The 26,845-nt window shown below is 26.0% G+C and overlaps 2 protein-coding genes across 5 annotated transcripts in view; one reads left to right on the top strand and one right to left on the bottom strand.

The window, feature by feature from the left end:
* The first annotated feature begins 6,563 nt into the window (after nt 1-6,563).
* LOC122503670 (solute carrier organic anion transporter family member 3A1-like) lies at nt 6,564-23,317 on the top strand. 4 transcript variants are annotated; one of them, XR_006301770.1, is made up of 11 exons: nt 6,564-6,961; nt 8,762-9,025; nt 9,832-10,041; nt 12,307-12,565; nt 15,552-15,693; nt 16,175-16,463; nt 16,655-16,847; nt 19,613-19,868; nt 20,090-20,534; nt 20,748-21,682; nt 23,072-23,317. XR_006301770.1 is itself a non-coding variant. In XM_043614299.1 (10 exons), the coding sequence occupies exons 2-10, from the start codon at nt 8,770-8,772 to the stop codon at nt 21,629-21,631; spliced, it is 2,934 nt and encodes a 977-aa protein (XP_043470234.1). In that variant the 5' UTR covers nt 6,564-6,961; nt 8,762-8,769; the 3' UTR covers nt 21,632-23,317. The 4 variants fall into 4 exon arrangements, 2 of the variants coding, with proteins under 2 accessions (XP_043470234.1, XP_043470238.1); XR_006301771.1 differs by having other exon boundaries at nt 20,748-21,762; XM_043614299.1 differs by having other exon boundaries at nt 20,748-23,317.
* The window catches only part of LOC122503686 (solute carrier organic anion transporter family member 74D), a 15,830-nt gene continuing 12,292 nt past the window's right edge, over nt 23,308-26,845 (bottom strand). Inside the window, exons 4-7 of the mRNA XM_043614323.1 lie at nt 25,316-25,988; nt 24,126-24,501; nt 23,808-23,909; nt 23,308-23,730 (exon numbers count right to left, since the gene is read on the bottom strand). Coding sequence (XP_043470258.1) covers nt 23,576-23,730; nt 23,808-23,909; nt 24,126-24,501; nt 25,316-25,988 — 1,306 coding nt within the window. The 3' untranslated portion in view covers nt 23,308-23,575. The remainder of the gene's footprint in view (nt 23,731-23,807; nt 23,910-24,125; nt 24,502-25,315; nt 25,989-26,845) is intronic.

The following is a 26,845-nucleotide window of genomic DNA, read 5'->3' as shown; positions in this document are numbered from 1 at the left end:
ATAAAATTTAAAGAGGGATTATTGCTTTTAAAATGATGGCAATTTCGAATTTTGTGTAATAAACTTGTAATAGACAAAGTTCCCACCCGCTCGTATTAGAAAAACCGAAAAATTTGAAAAATTACAAAAAAAATTCATAACTCAAATAATTTTCGACCAAATTTTTTTTTAAATGTCAAAAATTAAAGAGAAATTATTGCTCTTCAAATGGTGACCACTGCAAATTTTTTTATAATCTTTTAATAGCCAGCTTTCTCACTCGCCCGTATCAGAAAACCGAAAAATATAAAAAAGTCAAAAAAAATTCGTAACTGGAACAATTTTCGACCAAATTTTTTTTTATTTCTCTGTAATTGAAAAGGGATTATTGCTTTTCAAATTGTGACCATTGCGAATTTTTGTAATAAACTTTTAATATCCAGTGTTCCCATCCGCCCATATTAGAAAACTGAAAAATATTAAAATTCAAAAAAAATTCAAATGTCGATAAAATTCAAATCCGAGCTAATCTAGTAAAACTGAAATAGTTTTTTGCTAGTTTCGATACGTATTTTCAGAAACTGAAGTCAAAACTTAGTGCACATTCGATGACCTCAAAAATGTTGCACTGTGTTATATTCAATGTTACAATTGTTAATAAATTATATTTTATTTGTCTTCAAGAAATCTTAAGTACTTTCTAAGTTTAAAATAAATGCAATTAATTTATAATTATGAAAGTAAAAAATAAAGAATTCTTAATCTCGTTATTTAATTAAAATACAAACTAATTCTATAAAAATAATGAGCTTTTGAAAATGTCAAAAAATCTTATTATTAAAGCAATTATTAAATTATTCCAAAGAAAAAATATAAATAAAAACGATTGAAAAATAAAATGTTTCATAAATAAGTTATTAAAAAAAATTTCCACATTTCTTTAAACAATAATAATAATATTTATTATTATTATTATTAATATAAAATAAAAACAGCAACTTACCTCAAAAATGTTATCCGCAATTGATATAGAACATTTAATTAATTACTATTTAATTAACAGTTCACTTAAATTTATTTTCACTATACGGAGCGAAATTGGCAAGAACCAAAAATCTTAATGCAATCTCTATGGCAATTAAATTTGAATTGGGATGAAATTGTTTCTCCTGAAATAAAAACTTCCTGGTTAGTATATAAAATAAACAATTATCTCTTTTGCAAGAAATTGAAATAGAACGGAAGATTATTATTGACAAATTTATCACAGTCGAAATACATGGATTCTGTGATGCCAGCGAAAAGGCATACGGTGCGTGTATTTATCTTCGCTCTTGTAACGAAAAAGGTACTTGTTTAACGCAGTTGATTTGTTCTAAGTCTCGAGTCGCTCCTTTGAAAGTGGTATCTTTGCCGCGTTTAGAACTTTGCTCGGCGCTTGTGTTATCAAAATTATTGACAACCGTTTCTCACGCATTACGTAGATTACCTATAAAACGAGTTATTCTTTAGTCCGATTCAACTATTGCTCTACATTGGATTAAAAGTCCGTCAAATAGTTTAAAAACATTCGTCGGAAATCGCGTAGAAGAAATTCAAAGCATGACACAATCACATGAATGGCGACATATTCGAACAAGTCAGAATCCCGACGATTTAATTTCTCGAGGTTTGTCTCCAAAAGAAATAATTTCTAATTCTTTTTGGTTTAACAGACCTACCTGGCTTAGTGACCATGAGGAGAAATGGCCTTTGTCTCATTTGGAACCCAATGAGATTCCTGAACAAAAGAAAATTGAACAACAGCTAAGGGTAAATCTAACTCGCGTTAATTCTTTTTCTAATTCATTATTTGCGAAATTTAAATCATTTACAACTATGATACGCATTGTAGCTTACTGTAAACGATTTATTAATCTGAAATTACATAAACTCGATATAAAAGGCCCTCTCTCGTCATGTGAATTAAAAATCGCTACTATTATTATAATCAAGATGTTACAGCGTGAAACATTTGCAAATGAAATTCACATGTTTGAATCAAGGGGTCAAATCGATGGGCATTTAGCCCCACTATCTCCTTTTTTGGTTTCTGAAGGAGTGTTAAGAGTTGGAGGAAGACTTAAACAATCCGACCTCGCCTTTTCTGAAAAACATCCCACATAACACAACATTTCGCAGGAAGTTTGCAAGGAGTTCGCAATGCGAAGTTCGGGAGTTCGCACTGCGAACTCCCTGCGAACTTCAGGCGAAAACTAAATGTCCGCTCTTTTGCGAGTTCGCAGAGCGATTTCTCTGGGAAGTCGCTGCAAAGTTGAAATGTTAATTCGCAGCGAATTATCTGGTAGTTATCCGTGATAAGTTCGGAAATTATCACTGATAATTTTAGATAGGTTATGGATGTAAATTTGCTGAAAAAAATAAGACAAATATTTGTTAAATATTAAAAATAATTTTATAATAAAAGAAAAAAATTTATTTTTCTTATTTTATTATTTCATTATTATTCTAATTAATTTTGGGAAGTTATGAGTTTTGGAGAAAGTTTTTTTATTGTGAAAAACAATTTGGAGGGACTGGGGATAGAACGCGGGATTGACGGACGGAAACGAAAACAACCAACCTAACCAACTGAGCTAAACGACCAACTACTGAAACAAAAAAAAATCTTTCTCTTAAGTTACATGTGATTTTATTGATTGACAGAAGGAAGGCAGGTTAATTTAAAAATATTTTTTTAGCATGTCTCGTATAATTGAAATATTTTAATTATTATTGCAAATGATATTTTTAAATAAAAATTTAAAGTATTTAGTATTCAAATAAGACTGACAAAATAAACATATTAACTAATTAAATTAAATAAATCAATTTTTTACAGTATTTATTTCAATGCTTTGATTTCCAATTAAATTTGTCTTCAATTTATAATTATGTTACTCAATAATTAAATGTATTATATATTTTTTCTAAGAATAAATTTTCAATTTCATGAAATAAATTAACCAATTAATATAATAAATTAAAAAAATCGTTTATCGGATGAATATTGTAAAAAAAACTTTTAATATAGACAAAAAATAAATAATTTAATTAAACAATAATTAAATTTTTTATAACGTTTTTAATTAAGTTTAATTAAACTATGGTGAAAATAAAAAATTTTGTACACTTTCTAGAAACCTGGAATAACTAGAAAAACCATGGAAAAATCGGGGAAAAATTATAAAGTACCTGGAAAAAATTTTTCTTTCAAAATTATATTAATACTAGCTGTCGTGCCCGTCTTCGACGGGTTTTAGTTTCTACTAATGCATTTAACAGTACCTATGTCTAGCACACTAGAAAACCGGAAAACAGCCGATAATTTAATTTGACTGGAAAAAATAATAATTAGTTACCATTAACTATTTCATTAGGAAAATGTTACTATTTAAATCAGTGACTAACGTTTTATTATTAAATTAGTTATTTTTAACCTATTCAAATGCAAAGGACAAAATATTTGTTAATTTTTTGTACTTTAATTAATGTATTAAAAATTGATTCAAAATTTCCACCAATTTTTGGAGCTTTAGTAGAGTTTAATTTGAACTAATTGTATAATTAGTATAATTATTACATCAATGAAAAGTAAAGTAAAATGCAATTTTTTAAAAGCGAATTAATGTAATCAAACTTTTTTAAATTTGTTTATTTTATCAGTCTTATTTAAATACTAAATACTTAAAATTTTTATTTAAAAATATCATTCGCAATAATAATGAAAATATTTTAATTATACGAGATATGCAAAAAAAAGATTTTTTAATTAACCTGCCTTTCTTCTGTCAATCAATAAAATCACATTTAACTTAAGAGAAAGATTTTTTTTTGTTTCAGTAGTTGGTCGTTTAGCTCAGTTGGTTAGGTTGGTTGTTTTCGTTTCCGTCCGTCAATCCCGCGTTCAATCCCCAGTCCCTCCAAATTGTTTTTCACAATAAAAAAAACTTTCTCCAAAATTCATTATTTCCCAAAATTAATTAGAATAATAATAAAATAAGCAAAATAAATTTTTTTCTTTTATTATAATAATTATTTTTAATATTTAACAAATATTTGTCTTATTTTTTTGAGCAAATTTACCTCCATAACCTATCTAAAATTATCAGTGATAATTTCCGAACTTTTCACAGATAACTACCAGATAATTTGCTGCGAATTAACATTTCATCTTTTCAGCGACTTCCCAGAGAATTCGCTCTGCGAACTCGCAAGAGGGCGGACATTTAGTTTTCGCCTGAAGTTCGCAGGGAGTTCGCAGTGCGAACTCCCGAACTTCGCATTGCAAACTTCCTGCGCAATGTTGTGTTATGTGTTATTAAGTTAGTTAGTTAGTAAGTTAGTAAGCTACTTAGTAAGTTAAGTTATTGAGTTAGTTAGTTAGTAAGCTACTTAGTAAGTTAAGTTATTAAGTTAGTAAGCTACTTAGTAAGTTAAGTTATTAAGTTAGTAAGCTACTTAGTATGTTAAGTTATTAAGTTAGTTAGTTAATAAGTTAGTAAGCTACTTAGTAAGTTAAGTTATTAAGTTAGTTAGTTAGTAAGCTACTTAGTAAGTTAAGTTATTAAGTTAGTAAGCTACTTAGTATGTTAAGTTATTAAGTTAGTTAGTTAATAAGTTAGTAAGCTACTTAGTAAGTTAAGTTATTAAGTTAGTTAGTTAGTAAGCTACTTAGTAAGTTAAGTTATTAAGTTAGTAAGCTACTTAGTATGTTAAGTTATTAAGTTAGTTAGTTATTAAGTTAGTAAGCTACTTAGTAAGTTAAGTTATTAAGTTAGTTAGTTAGTAAGCTACTTAGTAAGTTAAGTTATTAAGTTAGTAAGCTACTTAGTAAGTTAAGTTATTAAGGGGTTACATGGGTCAAAACGTCCAGACAATGTATGATTGTTTAATTTTTTTTTTTTTCATAAAATAAATAAATTTTTTATTTGAGTGTTTTTATATCTTAAAGTCCACTATTAAAAGAGTAACTTGTAAAAATTTCGTTAAAAAATATTTAAAATCAGGGCCGTACCTACAGAATCTTTGAGAACTCTTCCAAAAAAGCGGTGGTCACGATATCTTGTGACCGGTTCATTGAAAATCAAAAAACCAAATATTTTCTGTTAGTGGATGAATATAGCTCGTGATTGAACGAAGGAATATTTTTTTTGTTGATTAGAACCGATTTTACATGGTCTTAATGGTTCTAAAAATTTTAACTTTTGATAAAAGACACTGTCAAACATCCAAATTTCAATTTCTTTGAAAACCCTTCGTTCAATCACGAGATATATTCACCCACTAACAGAAAATTTTTTGTATTTTGATTTTGGATGAAGCAGTCAAAAGATATTTTGACCACCGCAAAAGCAATTTTTTTTTAAAGGGGCCCGAAAAACTGTTGCTACGGGCCTGATTTTTAATATTTTTTATCAAAAATTTAATATCTTTCTCATTTAATAGTGTACTTTCAGATACCAAAGTGTTCAAATAAAAAAATTTATTTATTTTATGAAAAAAAAATTATTAAAAAAACATACGTTTTCAGGTCGTTTTGACCCATGTAACCCCTTAAGTTAGTTAGTTAGTAAGTTAGTAAGCTACTTAGTAAGTTAAGTTATTAAGTTAGTAAGCTACTTAGTAAGTTAAGTTATTAAGTTAGTTAGTTAGTAAGTTAGTAAGCTACTTAGTAAGTTAAGTTATTAAGTTAGTTAGTTAGTAAGTTAGTAAGCTACTTAGTAAGTTAAGTTATTAAGTTAAGTAACTAAGTAAGTTAGTAAGTAAGTTAGTTAGTAAGTTAGTTAGTTAACCCTCTGCTGATGCTAACTTATCCCCACTCTATCGCCAAAACACGTAACTCCCATAGTCCCAGGCGTCCAGAATGACGATTTTTGACGATAACGGTCGTTAGCATCAGCAGAGAGTTAATAAGTTAGTTAGTTATTTTAACAAATCGTTGACTTGGTGTTTGATTTAAAGTAAAATTTCATTCATACTTAAAAATAACACAAAAATAGATTATTTTAATCCTTTCTGGTGTTAATTTAATCCCCGTGGGATTAATCTGTTGCAGATTATTGTAATCCATTTTGGTGTTATTTTAACACCTCACGATTTAACGTGATAATAAAAATTATTCGTTTCTCATTTAATTTAAGCCTCTCCTGAACAATCAATCGATATTTGAGGAATTTCTTGTCTCACACCGTGCATGACTTTATTTATCATCAATCGTACGCGTATATCGTTCTGTATTTATAAATTCCACACAAGCAATACTTAATTACCCACTGTACTTATTATTTTCAAGTATAGAGCATAATTAATGACTAAATTAAAAATTAATTTCAAGTGTAATAAATTGTTCAATGAAACATGAAGAGTCATAAAATTAGTATCAGGTGTCACAGTGTCTTTCATCTGGAACTCGACTATACACAATCGTTGTTATACTCCTACTGACTCACGTAAACTCGAATAATGTCGAGAGGGGGGATTTTAGATAAAATAAGTGCGCTAACGTCGCTTCAAGAATAACAGGTACTCGCTGAGTAATATTATTCCCGTATATATATATACCATATGTATATATATGCTCGGCGTGTAGCGCACATGTGTACAGAGCCTATGTGGCTGTGTGAGGTTTTATCAGAAGATATCTTCAGGTCGTATCTAGTATAATGATAACATGCGTGTTCATACATTCACGGTACCGCACCTCTAACGCGTCGTGTTTCATTTGCCGGCACATTTTTTTTCTTTAAATTCTCATAAAAGACAGATGTTTCCTTTCTGTTTTATTTCATTTATTTCGTCATGAATTTCTAAAACGTGACCTCCAATTCAAGAAATCAACGAACGAATGCCGCCGTAGAAAAAAAATTTAAAGTTGAACACAGTGTGTTTTTAAAACGGTTCTTTGGTAGATGAAATATCGCGTGTGTGCATTTCTAGAACGGTAAGTGAAGATATCATTTTTGATTAAAAGCAAGAGAGAGGAGGAGGAAAGAGAGAGAATTAATAATTTTAGTTTTCCGAATTCATGTCGTCAGCATTCATAATATAAAAACTTCAATTAGTAACATTGTAAGTACATGACATTTGTTTCTCTTTTTTTTATTAAAAACACGAGATTTTTATTTATTGCTCTCCTTTTTCTTTTCTTTTTTTTTTCATTAGATAATCATTTTCCCAAGATTAGAATGACAATGTTGTATTATGTTTACAATAAAGACAATTTTTATTCATAAAAATTTTTTTTTTCTTTAGCGAAAAATTCTTTGGAATATTGTTAGCATAGTTCTTACTTCTCAGTTTTCTGAATATTCAAAATGTTTAAAATTAACATCATTGATAAATTTTTAATAATTTATTATTTTTATTTTAACTTAATATTTTTAATTTATTAAACATTTTTATAATATTAATTATGTATCATAATTTACTTATAATTTATTGTTAATCTAATTTAATTTTACATTTAAATTAATAATAACTTACTATTTTTGATTTATTAAACATTTTTATAATAATAATTACTTATAAGGTATAATTTATTTATAATTAATTATTTATGTTACTTATTTATAATATAAACAGTATCTGAAAAAAATTTATTTGATTTAAATAATCGATTACTTGACTATGAAATAAATATTTACTTGAATCAAATAATTTTTTTCAGTGTATAATATAACATAAACAATAATATAATATAAAATAAATATTAATATAATATAAACACAGTTTTCTCAAAGGTATCAATTGGATACCAAATTGGATCAATTTAATAGCAAAAATTTGAATCAAATTTGGATTTGATCCATAATTTTTGTATCAATTCGTTGCAATTTGATACTTTTTAGTTAACAGTGGAATAATTAATAATGTAGTAATAAAAAATATACATAAATAGATAAAAAAAATAGTTGTAATAAAAATAAATAATTGAAAATTATATTTAATATAAAATAATAATAAATATGTAATGAAAATATAAAATTAAAAATACTGGAAAATTATAAAAATATGTATGAATAAATTAAAAATTAAAAATTTTTTTGAATTCTTTAATTAATTTATTAATTAATTATTTAAAATTAATTTTTTTCGAACTCTTCTTCGAATATTATTGACAAACGTATTACACCGAAGATTTGTATGATTGAACTGATGATTCATTATTACAGTATATCTGATAAATATTTTTGTGGCCAAGTTTCATTTTATGACATAAAAATGAATTTTATTGTAAAATAAATATAGTGTTTTCCATTTCCGTTTATGTAAGATTTATTTACTTGGAATTTCTTTTTAAAATAACATTTTGTCTAATAGAAGAAAAAAATTTTTTGTATTTAAATGTTAATCTTTAATAGTTCAAAATGTAAAACTGCTTTTACAGTTTTGACGCAATTCTATAAATAAAAAAAATTGCACAGTATTTTTTATTTTAAAAAATATTTTTTCTTCTTTTAGAAATTCTAAATAGAATACAAATTTTTAAAAGTGTGTAACAAAATTTCCTTAATGAAAATGAATCACACTACAAGAATTGATAAAAAAAAAATTATTTTTAGCTTCATTTCGTTTTGTTTCGCAAATTCACATTTTTATGTTTGTTTATTTACATTTTTTATTTATAGTTTTTTGTTTACTTATTTATTTTTTATTTTGTGAATATTATTGAAAAGAGGAGTTAAAGAGTATTTTTTTTTATTTTTCTTCGAATATTATTGAAATGGTGAGTTTTTTGCAGGTCGAGCAATGACAATAGGACCTCGGGAGGTGATGAGGTCGGAGGCTGAAGGTTTCACAGGACCAGCGCATCCAATTTCCGAGCAATCGATAGATTGTGGTTGCAGTCAAGTGAGATGCCCGAAATTAGAACGATTTGCGACACGCTGTGTGTTTGTAAGCCTCCTGTGTTGGTTGGGCCTATTACAAGCAGCGGCGCATTCATATTTATACATAACAAGTTCCACAGTCGCCAGAAGATTTCAAATTGATCCCTACTCGATGGGTAGGTTTCACGACTAAAAAACACATCTCAAGTGAAAATTTAAATAAAAAATAAACAATTATTAATAGAAATTATAATTAATTATTATTAGAAATTATAATCAAGAAATAACAATTATTATTGATTAACAAATTAATAAAATACTTAATTATTCAATTAACAATAATAATAATAATTATAATTATAATAATAATTATTAATAAGCAATTAATAAAATATTTAATTATTATTAATTAACATTTAATAAAATATTTAATTAATTAATTAACAATTATTATTAATTAATAATAAGTAAAATATTTAATTAAGCAATTAACAATTATTATTATTACTTCGACTCAAAGTGATTGATAACTTCATTATTTTATTATTTTGGAAACCGATTAACAGCATCATTATTTAAAAATTATTAATAACAATTAACATCATTAACAATTATTAATTAACAATTTTAATAATTATTTATTTTTAAATTTTCCCGGAATTATTCACAAAGAGTTAGTCCCCAATTTTTTCATAGTTTTAATTAATTTTTCAATTCTTATTAATTTTTAAAAAATTTTAATTAATTAAGTAAAAATATTAATTTTAATTTCAATTGTAAACAAACATTAGGTATAATAAACACATTCCTGAGAATTAAAGGTTAACAGTTTCCTAGGAATTATTATTAAAATTTATTATTAAGAATTCTTATCAAAAATTTAAATAACTAATAATTATAATGACGAGCGAGGAAAATTATTACCAATTACAAATAATTAAATATTAAAATAATGGAAAATTAATTTTCTTATAATTTTCAGGATGGATTCTAGCAGTTTCGGAAATCACGCCATTTTTTCTAGGACTTGTCATTGCATATTGGGGCGATCGAATTCACAGAATCTGTTGGTTGGGTGGTGTTATATTTTCACAATGTATTGGATTTATTTTAATTATAATGCCCCAATGGGACACTCATTATAGAGTTATTGAACAAGCGACAAATAACACTCACATGTCTTTGTACGCAGGTAACTATCTTGTTTTTTTTTTTTTGCTTTAAAGAAAATTTTTTTTCGAAAAATTTACAAAAAAGTTTTTTAAAAGTGATTGTACACTATTTTTGTTTTACAAAAAAAAATCATGATTATTATTTTCCATATAAAAAAATATTAAATTTCTGTTTTCCTTTTATAAGAATTAATAGAAATGTAGATTTTTATTTTCAGTGCGAAAATAGAAATAAATATTTTCGTTTTACCTGCAAAAATAAAAATCTAGATTTTCGTTCTTCTTACAAGAGGAGAGAAATCTAGATTTTTACTTTTCTTATAAAAATAGAAATCTACATTTTTGTTCTCTTCAAAAGAATAGAAATGTAAATTTTTACTTTTCATAGAATAATATAAATCTAGATTTTTGTTTTCCTTACAAAAAGAAAATCTAGATTTCTGGATTTTTTACAAACATAATAAACAACTGCATTTTTGTTTTCTCTACAAAAAAAAGAACTAGAATTATATTTTCTTTGTAAATACATAAATCTAGTTTATTGTTTTCTTTATACAAAAATAGAAATATAGATTATTACTTTCATTGAAAAAGTAGAAATCTAGATTTTTGTATTCCTTACCTAAAAGAAAAACTGGAAAAAAAAGAAAAAAAAAGTAAAACTGGATTTTTGTTTTCGTTCAAAATAAAAAAATCTAGATTTGTATAGTCTTTATAATAATAAAAACCTAGATTTTTGGTTTTCTTACAAGTAATAAATGTAGATTTATAATTTCCTTACAAAAAAGAAATATTTAAATTTTTATTCTTCTTACAAGTAATAAATAAATCTAGATTTTTAATTTCCTTCCAAAAATACTAATCTCAATTTTTGTTTTTCCTACTAAAAAAAATCTAGATTCTTGTTTCTCCTATAAGAATAGAAATTTATATGTTTTACTTTCCTTATAAAAATAGAAATCTTCATTTTTGTTTTCCCTACAAAAAAGAAATCTAGATATTTGTTCTTTCTACTTAAAGAAAATCTAGATTTTTGCTTTTTTAAAAAAATTGACAACTGTTTTTTTTCCCTTCAAGAAAATATAAGACTAGATTTTTACTTTCCTTGTAAAAATGCAAATGTAGATGTTTACTTTCCTTGTAAAAGTAGAAATGTAGACTTTTGTATTCCTTACCAAAAAGGAATTTTTTTATCATTATAAAAAATGAAATCTAGATTTTTTGTATTTTTTACCAAAAAGAAAACTAACTTTTTGTTTTCGTTAAAAATAAAAAATCTTGATTTTGATTGTCTTTATAATAATAAAAACCTCGATTTTTGGCTTTCTTACAAGTAATAAATATAGATTAATAATTTCCTTATAAAAAGAAATATAGATTTTTACTTTTCTTGCTAGTAATAAATCTAGATTTTTAATTTCCTCACAAAAATAAAAATCTTAATTTTTGTTTTTTCTACTGAAAAGAAATCTAGATTTTTGTTTTTCCTATAAGAATAGAAATTTATATGTTTTACTTTCCTTATAAAAGTAGAAATCTACATTTTTTCTCCCTACAAAAAAGGAATCTACATTTTTGTTTTCCCTACAAGAATGAAAATCTAGATTTTTATTTTCCCTAAAAAAAAGAAATCTAGATTTTTGTTCGTTTGCCAAAAAATGCAAATTAAATTTTTTTGTGTTCTTCATAAGAACAAAGATTTTTATTTTCTTAACAAAAATCATAATTAGATTTTTATTTTTCTACTATACAAAAATAAAAATCTAGATTTTTGTTTTTCCGTACAAAAAATAAATCTAGTTTTTTATTTCACTTACAAGTAATTTACTCCAAATTTTTAAATTCCTTACAAAAATGAAAATCTAGATTGTTATTTCCCCACTACAAAAATTGAAATCTTGATTTTTGTTTTTGTAGTACAAAAATAAAAATTTCGATTTTTGTTTTGGTAATACAAAAATAAACAATTTAGATTTTTGTTTTCCTACTATAAAAATAAAAATCTTGTTATATTTTTTTTTGTATAAAATGTAATAATTCTGATTTTCATATAGAATAAAAATTAATACAATTTTGTTGCGTATGTGAGGGAAACGCATTTTTTCTCATTGTTAAATGTACACTTGGGTCATAGCGACCTACTTTTCTGTTATCACCACACGATGAACACTCATCTTATCTCACTCATAAAACTTGAATCGATATTATTATATTAAAGAATCTCATTTAAAATTAACTTTTAAAAAAATATATTTATATACACAAATAATCTTCTTTTTCCGCAGACGAAAGTCAAGAATTATGTTTGAGCGCTTCATCGAGAATTGTATTTGAAGACGAGCACATTCAATATGGAGTAATATTTATTCAAATTTTCGCTCAAATTTTAACTGGTATCGCAAATATTGGCTATTATGCATTTGGAATTTCCTATTTGGACGATAATACAAAAAAAATTCATATTTCGTCATTTTTGGGAATTATTGTTGCTATCAAAGTAATTGGTTCATTGCTCGGTTATATTCTCGCCTGGGCTTGTCTCAGGTAAAAGAAAAAAAATATATAAAAATACACCGTTTACTTAAAAGTAACAAATTTCAACGAATTGATACCAAAAATGTGGATCAAATCAAAATATTGATTCAAATTTTTTGTATCAATTTGATCAACTTTGGTATGAATTTAATATTTTTAAGAAAATTGTGTAATTAAGTTAATTCTTCACTTTTAACTCTAGACAGTATAACTGGGGTAGTAAAGTAAAGTCATTAGTAAAAATGCTAATTTCAGTATTTTTCATAAGTTTTGTATTTTTTATTCTAGTTTTAGTAACTTTTTGACCATATTTTTCATCCAATTAAAAAAATAGAGAAAGCTAATTTTTTCTTTATAAAAAATGAAGAAAATGACGTATAATAAAGTCTTTTTTCGTTAAATATGAACATTCTAGCAACAAAACAATTTTGGGGTAATTTCGTACCCCAGTTGTACTTATGAGCCCTATGTTATACTGTCTAGGATTATTAATAGATATTAATTACGTTTTATGAATATTTTAATTATTAATAAAAACTATTTATTTAAATATTTTTTTACAACGTTTGTACAACGTACAACGTTTTGAGTCAAATTATAAACTCCTCTTCAGGGACATATTAAAAACATAAAAATTATTTTTAAAAAACACATAATTTTTATTAATAATGAAATTATTGGCAAATGTTAAAGTTCTTTGAAAATAAATTTTTTACTTGTGAGAAATTCGTTGAGGGTTGGTTAAGAAAAAATATATAATTAATCAATAAAAACTGATTACAGACTTCGCACTCGATAATTAATTTTAAAAAAGTAGCTTTAAAACTAAAAAAAAGTATCCATCGAAAAATTAAACTTGACGACCAAAAAAACTCATTTTAGACATTTCACAAAACTGACAAAAAATTCCATTCTATATTTTATTTTCCTGACTTTTTTCTAATTTTTATCAAAAAATTTAGTTCTTTCTTGTCCTGCTTATAATTTGAATTCCTGCAACGAATTTTATTATTCATGAAAAAATTTAAATCTTTATAAAAATAATTTAATTCTTGCCAAGAATTTTTATAAATATTTTTAAATAATTGATTTCTTTTCGACTAATTTTATGCAAATTTCAATTTAAATAATTGAATTTTTGAGAAATTGTTATTATTTATAAAAAGAATCGAATTCTTACGAAGATTTTCACAAAAAAAATTTTAAATAATTTGACAAACAATTCTATTAAAATTTTTGAGAATAATTGATTGTCTGTGTGACATTTTAATAAATTTTTTTAAATATAATTGAATTCCTAAAAAGCATTTTATTATTTATCAAAATAATTGAATTCTTGCGAACGATTTTATTAGAATTTTTTAAAATAATTGAATTCTTGTGATGAATATTGTTATTTATGAAAATAATTAAATTTTCGGGAATAATTATTTTGTTATGTATTGAAATAATTAAATTCTTTCGAAGAATTATTTATGTAAATAATTGAATTCTTGAGAAGAAATTTATTAAAATCTAAAAGAATAATTAAATTATTTAAAAAAAAAATTAATTAAAATTGCATTTAAAATAATTTATTTCTTTCGAACAATTTCATTAAAATATTTGAAAATATTTGAATTCCTGTGAAAAATTCTAATATTTTTGTAAATAGGTAATTAAATTCTTTCAATAAATTTTAAACAAAACATTTTTTTAAATAATTAACTTTTTCAAGAAATTGAAATTAAATTTTTATAAATAATTACAATTTTTAAGCAATTCCTGTGAAATAGTATTAAAAATAATTGAAATCCAGCGATTAATTTAATTATTTATGAAAATACTTGAATTCTTGCAAACGATTTTATTAGAATATTTTTAAATAATTGAATTTCTAAAAAGAAATTTATTACTTTTAAAAATAATTGAATTCTTGTGATGAATATTGTTATTTATAAAAATAATTGAATTTTGCCAAGAATTTTATTAAAATGCCTCAATAGATTGAATTTTCGGAAATAATCTTTTGAAGAATTTTTTCGAGGAATTGAAATTGAATTTTTATGAATAATTACAATTTTTAAGCAATTCCTGTGAAATTGCATTAAAAATAATTGAAATCCAGCGATAAATTTTATTATTTATGAAAATAATTGAATAGTTGAAAAGAATTTTATTAGATTTTAAAAAATTATTGAATTTCCAAGAATAAATTTATTACTTTTAAAAATAATTGAATTCTTGTGATGAATATTGTTATTTATGAAAATATTTGAATTTGGCAAAGAATTTTATTAAAATGTCTCAAAATAATGGAATTTTCGGGAATAATTTTGTTATTATCGAAATAATTAAATTCTTTCGTAGCATTATTAATGTAAATAATTGAATTTTTGGGAAGAATTTTATTAAAATCTAAAATAATAATTGAATTATTTCAAAAAAAAAATAATTAAAATTGTATTTAAAATAATTGATTTCTTTCGAACAATTTCATTAAAATATTTGAAAATAATTAAATTGTTGTGAAAAATTTTATTAAAATTTTAAAAAAGAAAGGAATTGAATTCTTCATAAGAATGTCATAAACATTGTTTTAAATAATTAATTTTTTCGTAATATAATAAATATTATAAAAATTTTATTTCTTGTGGAAAACTTATTTGTGAAATTAATTGAATTTTTCGATTAATTAATTTAAAATAGTATTATAAAAATAATTGAAATTTTTCAATGAGTTTTATTATTTATGAAAATAATTGAATTCTTGCTTAAAATTTCATCAAAAATTTTCTTTAAATATTAAGTTTCCATGAAAAATGTTATCTAATTAGTGAAAGTAATTGAATTATTGTGAAGAATTGAATAAAACTTTGGTTAAATAATTGATTTATTTAAAAAAAAAAGTATCCAAATAGTATAGCATAACGTGAAAGAAGTAGTAAATAGTAGGTTTTAGTAATTGAGTGCAAAGCATGTGATTATAATTTTTAACTTATGATTTTCTTTGTAGAATAGATTCGGAAAATTTGGAAATTGTTCAATCGTACACTGAACAAATTGGAGCATGGTGGCTAGGCTGGCCAATACTGACAGTTCTTATTTTCGTTGGAGCTATTTTTCTCTCATGGTTTCCTCGAAGATTGCCATCAGAGGTATTAAAAATTCTGTGAAGAATTATTTCAAAGTTAATCTCTATTTAATTTCCTCTCCTCTCTCATTATATAAAAAGTTATATAATATTATAATTAATATTAAAATTTTACAATCAGAATTAATCTCTTTTCGAAATTTTCTTGTAGTTTTTCAGTGCGAAGTGGTCCCCCCACCATACGTCTGAGTGGTGGGGGGACACTTCTCTTATTCTTTTACCCATTGACTGCTTATAAACAAAATTCAGGATAACTTTCAATGTAAAGTTTATTTTTTAAGTTAATTTACAACAATTAAGTGCGTTTATTGTTTGTTAACTCGTTTGTTAAGTTTTTTATTTAAATTTCGCACTCATTTGTTCAAATTATTGTATTTTTTTCCTTTTTTTTCTTTACTTTCGCAAAAAAGAAGTATTTGAGTAAAAAAAAATTGAAATAGTACAATGTGTCAGACTAATTGCAAATGAACTTGAAATTATTCAAGGTGGTGCAGCAGGCGGCGGAAACAATACTCGACGAAGCAAGTGGAACGTTACGAACTTCGCAAGTGGCCTTCAAAAAAGTCGGCAGCACACGATTCCTCCCATCGATATTGAGGCTCGTTACTAATAAAATTCTGATCTCTAATGTTTTTGCAGCAGCTTTCTGTGCCATGGCCATTGTTAATTTCATAGCAAACGAAAACATATTTCTTGAGTCACGTTTTTATGTGCCCAGGCCTACTGGTTTACTTCTTGGATTTAGTGATCCTCTCACTTCCCGTATTGCAACAAGTATTTAAATATTTATTATCAATTCTGACAGGAATTCTGATTTATATCATTTTGATAATTAATTTTGTCGAAATTAGAAAATTTACTGAATTTATTGTCAAAAATTTTTTTTAAAAAAGTGATAATTTATTGTCAAATTGAGTAATTAAATTTGTTAATTATTTCCTTAATTATTTTTGAATTTTTTGCAGCATTTCTAAAACCAGTTGTGATTGGATTAGTTGTGATAGTATCGGGATTGGTAATCGCAAAAGCAAAACCGAAAGCCAGGACACTAGCTATTTATAGTATCGTAATCACTATCGTAACGGGAATTATACTTATTTCTCTCGCATTTGTTGACTGCGCCAAGAAACCAATAGTTGGCGTCAATAATAATGGAATGTGAGTTTTTAGCTAATTAATCTACAATAATTAATTAATACTAACAACAAATTTTCTATTCACGGCTCCTATTTTCAATCGTATGAAGCTTTTCATTTTTATGAAAAAACAAATTTTTTCAACTTTATTTTATCATAAATAAATTACTATTATCCGTAAAAAACAGTTTTTTAAAAGAAAAGTCTGTTAAGTTTGTAATTTGTTTAAAAAAGTACGAAGAGTCCGTAAATTGTACTATCCTACAACTCAAATTCTCTTGAAATTAGTTACATTTTTTAATACATAATTAATTATTAAAAATAATGGATTTATAAAAGAATTTATATTTAAAAAAAACACTAAAAATAATTGAAAAATAAATTTAAAGCCATGAAAAAATAATTAAACTAAAAATAATGAAATTTTAGACAAGTTACAATTGGATGAATAAATTAAATTGTTTACAAAAGTAATAAAATTCTTCGCAGAAATTTAATTATTTGCAAAAATTAGAAAAAAATTATTGTCAAAATTTCAATTATCTTTGTAAATAACAACATTCTTCTTCAAAATTCAATTACTTTGAAAAATTTTAAATAAATTTTAAAAAATTTCAAAATTTCAATTATTTTCAAACATTTTTCTCAATTCAATGATTTTCAATATCTAATATTTTAATAGAATTTTTCAAAAGAATTCAATTTTTAAAAAAAAATTTTAAATGAAAGTTCTTTGCAAGCATTTCATTATTTTCATAAAAAATAAATTCTTTTTACAGGATTTCAATTATTTTCAAAAATAATAAAATACTTTTCAGGAATTCAATTATTTTCATAAATAATAAAATTTTTTAGACATTCCATTATTTTCATAAATAATAAAACGCATTGCAGAATTTCAATTACTTTTAATTCAATTTTAAATTTTAATCAAATTCCTCAAAAATGGTAATTTTTCTTAAAAATTTGTTCATAAAATTCTTTAAGAATATTCAATTTTAAGAAACGTTTAATTAGTTAATAAATTATTTATTTTATTTTTATACTAAAACACTAAAAAAATTGAATTTTGGAGAAGTTACAAATGATTACAAAAAATTAAATTATTTTTAAAAGTAATAAAATTCTTGACAAAATTTCGTTTATTTTCAAAAAATTTCCTCAATTAATTGATTTACAATATCTACTATTATAATAAAATTCTGCAAAACAAATTAATTTAAAAAAAAATTTATAAAATTCTACCTAAATATTTAATTGTTTTTATAAATAATTAAAATTTCACAAAAATTCAATTATTTAAAAAATTTTTATAAATTTTTTCGCAATAATTCAATTATTTTCGTAAATAATTAATATTTTTACAGGGATTCAATTATTTTCAAAAATAATAAAATTCTTTTTAGGAATTCAATTATTTTCATAAATAATAAAACTCATTGCAGAATTTAAATTATTTTTATTTTAATAATTAAAATTTAACGATCATTACGAGTCAATAATATTATTATATATTATTGACTCGTAATGATCGTTAAATTTTAATTATTAAAATAACTAATACGAACGAGTGATAAAGTCATATTACCATTTAAATTATTTTTATTATAATTTTAATCAAATTCCTGGAAAAATGTAATTATTCTTAAAAATTTTATTAAAATTCGTCGAAAGAATTCAATTATTTAAAAATTTGTTGATAAATTTATTTTGCGGGAATTAAACTGCAAGAAACATTTAATTATTCAATAAATTATTATTTTATTTCTGTAGTAAAATAACTGAATTTTCGTAGAATGTTTTAACAAAAATTTATTTAAAAATGAATTTCAGTTAAAATTTTAGATTATGATTGAGTATTAAAAGCATTACAGCGTGAATTTTTTTTAGAAATAATTGAATTTTGAAAAGGTTTCCAAATTAAAATTTATGAAAATTTGAATTTTTCATACTTTTAACAAACTATTCGGAAGAATTATTTTTTTTTTGAAAAGTTTAATTGAATTATTTTAAAATTATTTAAACTTTTATAGTTTTTATTTTCTAATATATGTATTTAATTGGAGAATTTTTGAATAATCGAAATTTCGTAAAATTGAATTGTAAACAAATGAATTTAAAAATTCTTAAAGAACTTTTTCGAAAATTATTAAAAATAATTGATTTAAAGAAGAATTTTAGTTAAAAATTCTATAGAATAATAATTGATTTGATGAAAATAATTTTGAAGAACAATATTTTTATAATATAAAATAATGATTTTATCACAACTCGGTCATCTTTAATTATTATAAGTTGTTGAATTTGAAATGTTTGTAAATATTAATTCCTATGAAAAATTAATAATAAAATATTTATTTTAAATAAAGCTATTAATGTTTTCGAATAATTTTACAATTAAAGAAATTCGTAAATAAATGTAATAGAACATTTTTTTGAGTTTCGAGATATTTTAAGATTGAATTAGAATATTCGTTAGGGTTAGGGAAAAATTCAAAGCATTAAATTTTAAACTTACTTTTCTTTTAGAATAAGAAAGAATTATTGATTTAAAGTATTTTCTGTAGAGAAGAAACTTGTAAAATTGTTGCAAATTAAAAAATCCCCACCTGAGTTGCAACATTTCCACCACTGAAGCGCTAGTGTCGCTAAAACTAATTACAATCTTTTCCCATTATTTCGACACATATTTTCGTATTTAATATCATAAAAAAATTTTAATTTATTAAATTTTTATGCAGTCAATAGAGGACTTAATTTAATTTTGAAAAAAAATTGCCAATATAGGTTTGCTTTATCGAGGCATTGCAATTATGATTGTCAGTGTTCACGAGACGCTAACTTCAGACCCGTGTGTGACAGCAGTGGGATGAAAACATTCTATAGTCCCTGTCATGCTGGCTGCACTCAATCTAATTACATGAATGGTGAAAAAATATACAGTGGATGCAAGTGCCTTTTGTCGGCTGGATTAATAGACCCGAGTGCACGGGATGGCTCTTGCGGAAACGAGGAATGTCAATTTGGTTGGCTTATTTTTGAGGTAATTTTCATAGATTTAGTCATTTATTTTGAATAAAATAAATAGAAAAATAAAATAATTAAATTAAATGATTTACTTTCAAAGAATTTCCAGATTTTTATTTTCAACACAGTTTTTCTAAGGTTTTTCTAATTTTTTAGAAATTTTCTAGTTTTTCTAATTTTTAAAAAAATTTAAAGATATTTTTTATTATTATATTATATTATTTATTCTTTCAACAGGCTGTTACAGTAATAGCGTATTCTCTCCTGGCGTCAATCATCATAGGCGACTTGCTCATCAACTTGAGATCCGTTTACGTTCAAGATAAAGCACTCTCAATAGGCTTTTGGCTAACTTTAGTCGCAGCTTTCGTTCACATACCGGGAAAATTAATTTATCAAAAGATTGCCGACTCTGCTTGTATTTACTGGGGAACTGCAGAGTTTGGTATTTGTCGCTTGCATTCGAGAAATCTTGGCAATTACCTATGTTACGTGACGATTTTATTCTTGGCCATAAGCCTCTTATTTAAGTCTCTTGTTTGGTGGTTTTGTCGTAATTTGAATCTTTACGATACGCTGATTGAGGAAGAGGAGCAGGGCAGAGAATTGCAGGATATCACCCAATCACAAAGGGAACCGTTACTGATTGAAGAGGTTCCGCCAACACCACCTGAAATTGAAGGTTAGTGGAATTTATCTTGAATCGAAACTTCCCCACCTGAGTTGCAACATTCTCACCGTTGAAGCGCTAGTGTCACTAAAACTACACTACACAACTATTTCCTATCATTTTTATTCATTCAGACTTCGTGCTCGATAATGAATTTAAAAAAATAGCTTTAAGATGAAGAATTAAATTAGACGACTCAATTTTTTCATCATTTCTAAATTGCAGAAGTAGCAGGTCCTAGTCAAGTAGAACAAAGAAGAACGGTTCCGGCCGGCGCTGTTCAGGTGTTACCAAAGAAGATCGACGACGATCATCAGAAGAACAACGGTCCCTTGAAATACGGACCCCTAGGACCAGGAGATCGTAGAACCACTTCACAATTTCCAAAAGCAGAAAAGAATCAAAAATCAAAAGAACAAAGTCCAGAAGTCAACTATGACACTGATAACGAACTAGAGACATCAAGTGACGACGGTAGTGTACCTCTAAAGAAAGCAAGTCCCAAAGTTTCCTACCAACTCCTCGAGCATGATTCCGATCACGATGTCAACGAAACACCTCCTAGAATAGAATCTGTCCCTCCTCCTAAACCAGAAGCAGTTGTTCCTATTTTGAAATCACCACTTGGAGCCGTTCCACGTGTATTTCCAAATCCTGATCACTACGAGGATCCGAGAATCTTCAGAGCCACAAGTCCAATTGAACGACCATGGAGAAAAACGGGCGACTTTAACGAAATTGGAATTCCGATCGTCGAGCCTAAGATAGAAACTGCGAGGGATTTGAGATCATCAAGAGAGGTTCTTGAGGAGAGGATGCTCTCTCCACAATATCAGCAGAAAGCTAGTCAAGATCGATTGGACACAGTGAAGACATTGTTCAGATCACTCGAAGATGGAAATTACAAATCACAACCAGACGTCACGGTAAATGGGGCACCAATTTCGATAAGACCACCTTCTGGTGGTCAGGATTCTTCCGGTTTTGGAAGTTTGCCCGATGTCCGTGACAGAACAACTCCCCAATTACAGGAGACAATTTCCAGTTCTAGGGACAATATTTCGAGCAAAAATTTAAAAGTACAACCATTCGCATGTACGGATTTATAAAAATATGATCAAAAGTGATATCTCTCTGTGAGAAGGAAAAAAGAACAGAAAGTAAACAGACTTTTAATGATAAATTTAGATTCCCTTCCGAGTGTATATTTCTGATGAGAAATAAATTCGATCAATAGAAGGTAAAACATAAAGAAATTTATGTTATTTTGTTAAGTCGCAACCTCTCGATGGTGTGGTTTACCGTTATCTTCAGGCTAATTTAATTAACTGTATAATTATCTTATTGATGGACATATTTTAAATAGAGTCACTAGGGTGAGAGATTTGAATGTATTGTTCACAAGCGTTTTTTCTTTCAATTACCATATTTCAGAAACTGTGTCCAAAGCATCTAAGTCTCTGGGATTCATTATGAGCATTAATTGATGGCACTCCAATGGGTTCTCCCATTTCATCACTTTTTTGCTGACATTGTAATGGATGATTTGGAATCTGATTGTCTTAACGTCTTAAAAACTCAATATAATTGTATTTTATTATTTTACTACAGATAAGTTGACGATACGATCATTTGCATTCACAGAAACCATATTGACTTGGTCATTAATACTTTTAATTCTTACAATAATAATTTACAATTCACTTACGAACTACAACTTGATAATCAAATTAATTTTTCAGATGTCACTTTAAATGTTATGAACAATAAGATGTTACATTATTGGTATCAGCAGTCAACCTCTTTCGATAGACTTATCAATTACTTCTAAAGTATAAGCAAATTCCTAAAATTTATTGACTATTCATCATTTAACAATTTCAATTTTGCTAATTTGTTCTATTCCGATTGCTAATAAAAATCTTAAATCAATTGTAAAACTGGGAAAAAACTAAATTAAGAAATGTCAAGAAACGAATGATGTTTACAAATTCAATTGTAAAGTTGCCTTGCAAATTATATTGGTCAGAGGAAACGCTCATTGAACACACGTATTAATGAACATAAAAACGATAAATCTGTGGTACGTGCACATCAACTAAATTTCAAACATGACATTATTTCAAACATTATTTTAAATACTCAGGTATTATTATCAGTTTGTGTTTATTAATTTTATGTGTATAACTGTTATATATTTATTAATTTTGTGTTTTGTTAAATAAATTATCCTGAATAAGATGGTAAACCACACCATCGAAACATCTCGCAACTTGACAAAATAGCATAAATTTGTTTTTTATGTTTTTTATTTCATAAAATTAAAACCATTGATCGAATTTATTTCACATCAAAGTAAATAGACTTTTTTTACCAAATGTTTTGTTTCAACTTTACCATTTATGGTACTAGATGACATATTTAAAATATCATTCGTATTAAAGATAGAAAAATTAATAGAAAAAAGTCACTCCGGGTATTTTGTTATAAATACTTAATACAATTATGAAAGAATGTAATATATATTTATAGGATATAATTTTTTTTAGAAATGGATAAGGAGAGATACATTTTTTACAACCAAAGAAATTTACTCTCCGTACCTTACGTTTCGTTAACGTAGAATCTTAACGAATTTTCGTCTACAACACCACAAGTCAAATATTTAATAATGTATAAAGTATATTTACGAAAATATTTTTTAATGCTGCCAGATTTTTTTATTTTAATTGTTATTCCCTTGAATTATGTAATAATTCTGCTGTGAAAAATAAATAATTCACCATTTAAAATAAGCAACATTTTTTATTTAAAATCATCTTCAACAATCTCCCTACAATTTTTTTCATTTACTTGTTTCAATAGATAAATAAAAGATATAATTTTAACAGATCTTGCCGGTAAAAGGAATTTTTACATCTAATTTAAGAGAAGTATGGAATAAATAAAAAAAATTTAATAATTTAATATTAATTTGTTCTTAAGAAAACTTTAGTTTCGTAGGTATATATATGTACCGTGATAAGTAATTTCGAAATTAATTAAGCAGTTCTTTATGACCTAAGTGAATTTTGTTCAGTTGTCTTTATTGTTCCTTCAGCTTGTTCTTCATTTACGTCTTTTAATTCAACCTCTTCGTCGAATATTTTTACATTTTTCACAAAGTACCACACTGCTACATCACAGATTATTCCGACTGCTACAAAAGCTGTGAAAAATAAAGCAAACTTGAAATTTTGTAAACCTTATAAATTTTTATTAAAATATTTGATTTTCTACACTTACCAGCAGCTGTAAAATTCATTAAATATCTTAATTGTTCTCCATTATAAAGCCAGCAGTTCCCGGATCCATTGCACGTTTTACCCCACACGAGACATGTTTTATCTTTAAATTAAAATATTTATTCTAATTAATAAATTTAATTCTATTTCAAAATAAATTTAGTGAATTTGGTTTAATTAATCTAAAAGTTAATCAAGATCGTCATTAAACATTTGATTAAGGAAGTCGTTAAGAAGTTGATCAAGAACAACATTATAAAGTTGATCAAAAATATTATGAAACAAGTTGATAAAGAAGAAACAAGGTGAAAAGATTTACCTAAAATGTAACCAAAAAAAATGGGAGATGGTATGAAGGCGAAAAGACTCATAATCATCAGTCCAAAGCCCATAGACACAGTTTTGTCCTTCTCCTCGACACATCTCACGGAAACAAGAAAGTTAGACGCTCTTCCTGTGGCGCCGCTAAACTTTAGCAAACAAACAACTGCGAGGAAAATGTAGAACTTCTCTTGACAATCCACTGGACAAGAGCCTGATACAGCAAAGCCGGAATATTCCTCTTTAATTTTCATTTGTAAAGGATCTTCCGTTAATATTGAAGTACTGCTGAGTAAAAGATTTGTCATCATTTCAGAGTTCCTCGACATTGCACAAGAACAATTTGTGTAAAATTTTGTTCCATTTTCATCTAGCTGAAAAAAATAAGAAACCAAAAATTTATTGTACTAATTGTTGTCAGCTTATGAAAATTTTGGCTAAAGTGATGATAACATTTATTAGGAAATATAACATTGACAAACTAAGAATTATTCAATAACGACCACTTATCCCCATAAGGCCTTTTGATTTGTTGTGGGTACGAGTTATTTTAACTATTTTGAAAAAGAATTAAAAATGATAAAAATACTGTTAAATTACTCGAAGACCGTGAATAGAATGTAACCATTAAATATTGTTGACATATAAAGTATTTAGATCACTATAACTGCGGTCACAATAGGAACTCATTTAGATTAATTAGCCTGATGCAATAATTACGAACGAGTACAAAAGATTGTAAGAAGTCGTAGTAGAGAGAGATGCTCTTGTCGAGCCGGTAATTTCAATCGCAAAGAAATGTTTCCAGCTCACAGATGAATGTTTTATGAGTACTTCTGATTTAACGGATTGTGGTTCCCTAAAATTTTCGAAAAACTGATTCTCTTATCCGGATATTTTCGATATCCTACGTGTATCCAACGTCCTAAAGATATTCGGAAATTATAAATGAATTTTTGAAAAACCATCTAATTTTCAGAATGTCAATGTTACCCATTAAATGACAATGCAAGAAAAAATTTTGTTAACAGAAAATAAAATAGTAAAGAACCAAATGGAATTTAAAACTTGCAACAATATTGATGATATATTCCTTCAACATTGATACAGTCAGAAAGTGACAATGTTGCTGCAAGCTTCAGGGCTGTGAGCGAGGCTGTGAGTGGAAAAAAAATTAATCATACAAACCTTAACAGAAGTGCATCCGGCATGACAGGCGGAAATGAAAGTATTCCCAGCTGTAGTACAAACGGGATTAAAAGTGACATAGTCGCAATTACAATCTTCATTGCATGCTAGAGTTGGTTTCAAGGAACCATTAGACTGGCGAGCAACTCGAGTATCATTCGCCGGACATCCTAGAAAAGCGTAAAATATCATTCCCATAACGGAAATCACTCCAATCATAACATTCCATGCAGCCAGATATCTTGCCCTTGGCTTATAGATCGTAATCATTAAACCAGAAAGAAGAATTCCAAAGGCACTAAATACTAGACCAACCGTTCCGGTAATTAGTGACGAGACTGATGCTGATTGATTGTACTGAGTTTCTATATATTTTGGCATAAATATCCAGTAGGGCATATAGCCCATACAGTAAAATACAGAGGCAAAATTGTTGCACATGTATGATTTATTTTTCCAGAGACGTTTAAATGTTTCTATCATATCAGTGAAGGATGGTAATTCTGATTCTTCGTTGTCTTTCAGACTTGAGGATGATTTATTTTTTTGGGAGGCAAGAGCCCTTCTAGCCGCAGCCCGGGGTAGTGATTTAGGAAAAAGTGCGACTATACTTGCAAAAAGGGAAAGTAGAATTGCCAGGATTATCCAACCGAGCCACCATGCACCGAGCCATCTGGAAAAAAAGATTATCAGAGATTAGGAAATGTGCTAATTTCTATTTGGGTGTTATGGGATTTGATTTTTGACAACTCGGAATGGTTCAATATCCCTTAGGTAAGTGTTTATCTAAAAATAGGTGGAGTTGCACTTCAAGAGGTCAATCCACTTTAGCTGATGATAAAGACTCTGAAATAACCAAACGGTATGGCAACTAATGGCATCTAAACTTCCAGAGGTCTAGATATACTCTTTAGGTTTCGGAATCTGTTCCATATCTAGGTGACGTTTAGGACATTTAAAGAACCTCTAGACACCTAGATTTCTAAACATTTAGACTTCTAGACTTGCACGTCTAGACATCTAGAATTCTAGGCATTTACATTGCAGAATTACTCCGTTGTAGCAATATTCCAAAAATGTTAGGCCATTATAAATCACGTTTGCTGTATGTTCATAAGACTTTTGCAATAATCAGGGTTGCCACAAATATTTAATTTTATTTTTCCCTGTTTTCCAGACAAGATTTTCAATTTTTCCCCTGGCCCTAAAAAATATTCTGATTCACTCTAAAAATCATTAGATACTCAAAAAAATGTTCTATTACATTTATTTACAAATTTCATTAATTGTAAAATTATTTAAAAACATCAATAAAATCTTTTTTAAATAAATATTTAATCATTATTATTTTTCCATAGGAATCAAAATTCTTCAAAACATTCAAATTCTACAATTTATAAGAATATTATTACAAAACATAAAGAAGGCGTTCACTCCGAGTCTTCGACTCGGAGTGATCGCCTTCTTCATGTTTTGTTATAGTTTTTAAATTACGATGAAATTTTTCAAAAAATATTTAATTATTTACAA

The sequence above is a fragment of the Leptopilina heterotoma genome, unplaced genomic scaffold (genome assembly GCF_015476425.1).
Source record: "Leptopilina heterotoma isolate Lh14 unplaced genomic scaffold, ASM1547642v1 Lhet_11, whole genome shotgun sequence".
Lineage (NCBI taxonomy): Eukaryota > Metazoa > Arthropoda > Insecta > Hymenoptera > Figitidae > Leptopilina > Leptopilina heterotoma.
The sequence above is the reverse complement of the archived record's forward strand: the minus strand, read 5'-3'. Positions and strand labels throughout refer to the sequence as shown.

Bases quoted from the DNA above. Each gene is read 5' to 3' on its own strand.
- LOC122503670 (XM_043614299.1), top strand. From the start codon at position 8,770: ATGACAATAGGACCTCGGGAGGTGATGAGGTCGGAGGCTGAAGGTTTC. The intron at 9,026-9,831 runs GTAGGTTTCACG...TATAATTTTCAG, and splicing joins AATTGATCCCTACTCGATGG to GATGGATTCTAGCAGTTTCG. The intron at 19,869-20,089 runs GTAATTTTCATA...TTCTTTCAACAG, and splicing joins TTGGTTGGCTTATTTTTGAG to GCTGTTACAGTAATAGCGTA.